Genomic DNA, 3,330 nt, shown 5'->3' with positions numbered 1-3,330 from the left:
TCCAGTTAGTTATTTACGAGTATACGTTGTTATCTCCAGTTAGTTATTTACTATAATACACGAATATACGTTGTTATCTCCAGTTAGTTATTTACAATAATACACGAATATACGTTGTTATATCCAGTTAGTTATTTATTATAATACACGAATATGTTATCTCCAGTTAGTTATTTACAATAATACACGAATATACGCTGTTATCTCCAGTTAGTTATTTACAATAATAATACACAAATATACGTTGTTATCTCCAGTTAGTTATTTACAGTAATACACGAATATACGCTGTTATCTCCAGTTAGTTATTTACAATAATAATAAACGAATATACGCTGTTATCTCCAGTTAGTTATTTACAATAATAATACACGAATATACGCTGTTATCTCCAGTTAGTTATTTACTATAATACACGAATATACGTTGTTATCTCCAGTTAGTTATTTACAATAATAATACACGAATATACGTTGTTATTAGACAATTCAATATCACAGTGTTTTTTGTTTGTTTTTGAACACACATTTTAAACCACGAATACACTTTATGAATTCTTATTACAAACAAAAACTACTTTACTTATTTTCAGTCCAAGAAGGAGCTTTCAAGAAACTGAAAGTAGAAACGACTTGCAGTTCGTCGCTTGGATCAGTAGGATTGTCTACAGTTGTGGGTGCGGGAACGGGAGGAAGCGGCGCTTCAGCGACCGGCATTGCCAACTGTCCGCCTACTCCGGCTCGCCGCCGTCATCGAACCACCTTCACGCAGGAGCAGCTGCAAGAGCTCGAGGCCGCCTTCGCCAAGAGCCACTACCCTGATATCTACTGTCGGGAGGAGCTTGCTCGGATCACCAAACTCAACGAGGCACGGATACAGGTAGATTACAGTGATACGAATAACATTTTATGTAAAGCAACTCCCATTAGAAACAACTATTTCGAGACAACAGATTAATAAAGTAACCAAATTAGCCACCAGATAACTAAAGATAATAAGTTGATTTAATGAAAATTGAATTCTATTTTTATATCGGAAATAAATTGGTTTAATTCTGTATCTAACACGTGCTTAAAATATCCTTATTTATGATTAAATAGCAACTTGTTATGGAATTCTGCTACTTTAAACGTTTTGTTGGTTACTTGCTTTCTTTTATTTGTTAAATGATTTACTAATATTTTGTAAAACAATCTAACTTAGAGAAATATTGAAAGGTCTTCAGGAATATTACACAATTTTAAGTTGGGTAAAACGATCTAACTTAGAGAAATATTGAAAGGTCTTCAGGAATATTACACAATTTTAAGTTGGGTAAAACAATCTAACTTAGAGAAATATTGAAAGGTCTTCAGGAATATTACAGTTAGATTGTTTTATACAATATTTACTTCTTTTAAATCCTAGGACGTCTAAATAATCATAGTCAATGCTAAGTACTAAATTATGTGTCACTTTCGCTAATGTTTCAAGACAGTTTCGAAGATTGGTTCATAGTTTGAATTTCTCAAAATATGATTCACATTTCTATATAAAGTAGAATAAAAATATTTTTTCCTCTAAGTAATATGCAATAGACATATAACTATGTGCATGTATGTGCAAAACCTGCATTGTCGTTCACCTTTACATCCTGTATTCTTGGCCAATAGAACTAATCCGGGCGAATTAAGACCTTATGTGTCAATTAAAATGTTTCGAAAATTACTTATTTCCTATAGTGCAAGATGAACAAACAGCCCCCCCCCCCAAATGTTCTATTTTCATGACGAAATTAACGGGTAAATTATTTTTCATATCTGTCAGACCCTTAATAATTCTACAAGAGCGTGATTACAAAATTTAATAACATTGTAATCATTGATATCATTTGAACTGAAGGGCGTCGGAATATGGGGGAAAGGGCTTCCCATCTTTAATACAGAGGGGTAGAAACACCCAGCTCAGCCACTACAAATCTACAGGTTTACGATTTCCTGAATTTGAATTTAGTTTTTTTTTAATACAAAATAATGACTCACTTTAAACAAAGAGATTCTAGACTGACTTTGGTAGTTGGAGTCGAAAAAGATAAGGAAAATGAATTAAAGTAAAAAAATGGCATGAAAGTTAGTTATTAATCTGTTTATCTTGATTGTGTTTTTACCCTGATTTTCGCCATACCTAGACCCTCACTCTGTCAAAATATGCACAAATTCTCATTCTACCTCAGCGGAACATGTCTTCGAACCCCACTTCTACTTGGTGGGGAGAAGCGCACTCTGACAAATTTAATTACTTCCTACTTTGCCCCCAAGAAACACACCTTTTATTTCCTATGTTTACGTTAGCCCACTAACCATCAACGGCTTAAATACAGGATCACTTCACTTTTACTTTCCAACTACATCCCGCCATATAAGCCCAACCTGGTCTATAGTAAGATGTGTAGAAATATGATTTTTTTAGATCAGGAAGATCGTCTGCTATAATTGGCTGTTTATACACTCGTCTATGTATTCTTTCTTTGAAAATTACCCAAGTCCCTTTCGTACCAGCTTGAGCTTTCTTGTAAAGTGTGACTATGCCTAACCACCAGAGGCGTCGCTAGGTGGTTAAAAGAGTCGGGGCCTGGCCCCATAGGTGCGGAACTTTTCAGCGTTTCAGTATGATATCGATCATGGTTTTCTATCCTTATTTTTTCAAGACACCAACTGGGGATTCGAAGCACTGTCAGGTAGAATCGGGGCATGGGCTCTCTGTGGCAGTGCCTAGCGACGCCTCTGCTAACTGTATTTTTTCAAAATCGTGTAAGTTTACTCAACAGTATGCATGAGCTGTAACTAAAATACAGAAATGTTACTATCGGTGTTAATATGTTCTAGAGTTTATTTTCAGATAATAATAAGTCTAGTTTCGTAGACTATTAGTTCTTTCCCGTAAGCGACAGGGTGGGAACTTGAGGCCAGTTGAACCAACTTGATAACACTCACTATAGACAAATAACTATTACCTGATTTTTTTACCACTAAAACAAACACGTTCAAGTGCATGAATTAAAACAGTTATAGTGAGAATGAAATGTTAGATCCAAAAGTAATATTTTTTCCTATAATTAATTGAAGTACGGTCGTCGACTGGAAACTATCTAAAGTACGGTCGTCTAACAGGCAAACTGTGTCGGCTGTTATCTGTTAACACTTTCATTAACCCCCCCCCCCCCCCCAAATAAAACGCACATCACGTATAATAGTTAAACGAACCGCCTAAACGTCACGTTAGTGTAGCCTGTATAATGTGTAAAGTTTAGTATATTCTAATCCCTTATAGTGATGGCACACGACGAGACAC

The 3,330-nt window shown here is 35.3% G+C and overlaps 1 protein-coding gene across 1 annotated transcript in view; it reads left to right on the top strand.

Annotated features, from left to right (window-relative positions):
* LOC106463623 (homeobox protein prophet of Pit-1-like) overlaps nucleotides 1-3,330 on the top strand; it is a 31,910-nt gene that overhangs the window by 21,233 nt on the left and 7,347 nt on the right. The window contains exon 2 of the mRNA XM_013923672.2: nucleotides 593-879. Coding sequence (XP_013779126.1) covers nucleotides 593-879 — 287 coding nt within the window. The remainder of the gene's footprint in view (nucleotides 1-592; nucleotides 880-3,330) is intronic.

This window comes from Limulus polyphemus, unplaced genomic scaffold, assembly GCF_000517525.1.
Source record: "Limulus polyphemus unplaced genomic scaffold, Limulus_polyphemus-2.1.2 Scaffold1448, whole genome shotgun sequence".
NCBI classification, from domain to species: Eukaryota; Metazoa; Arthropoda; class Merostomata; order Xiphosura; family Limulidae; genus Limulus; species Limulus polyphemus.
Note: the sequence above shows the minus strand (reverse complement) of the source record. Positions and strands in the feature narration are given on the sequence as shown.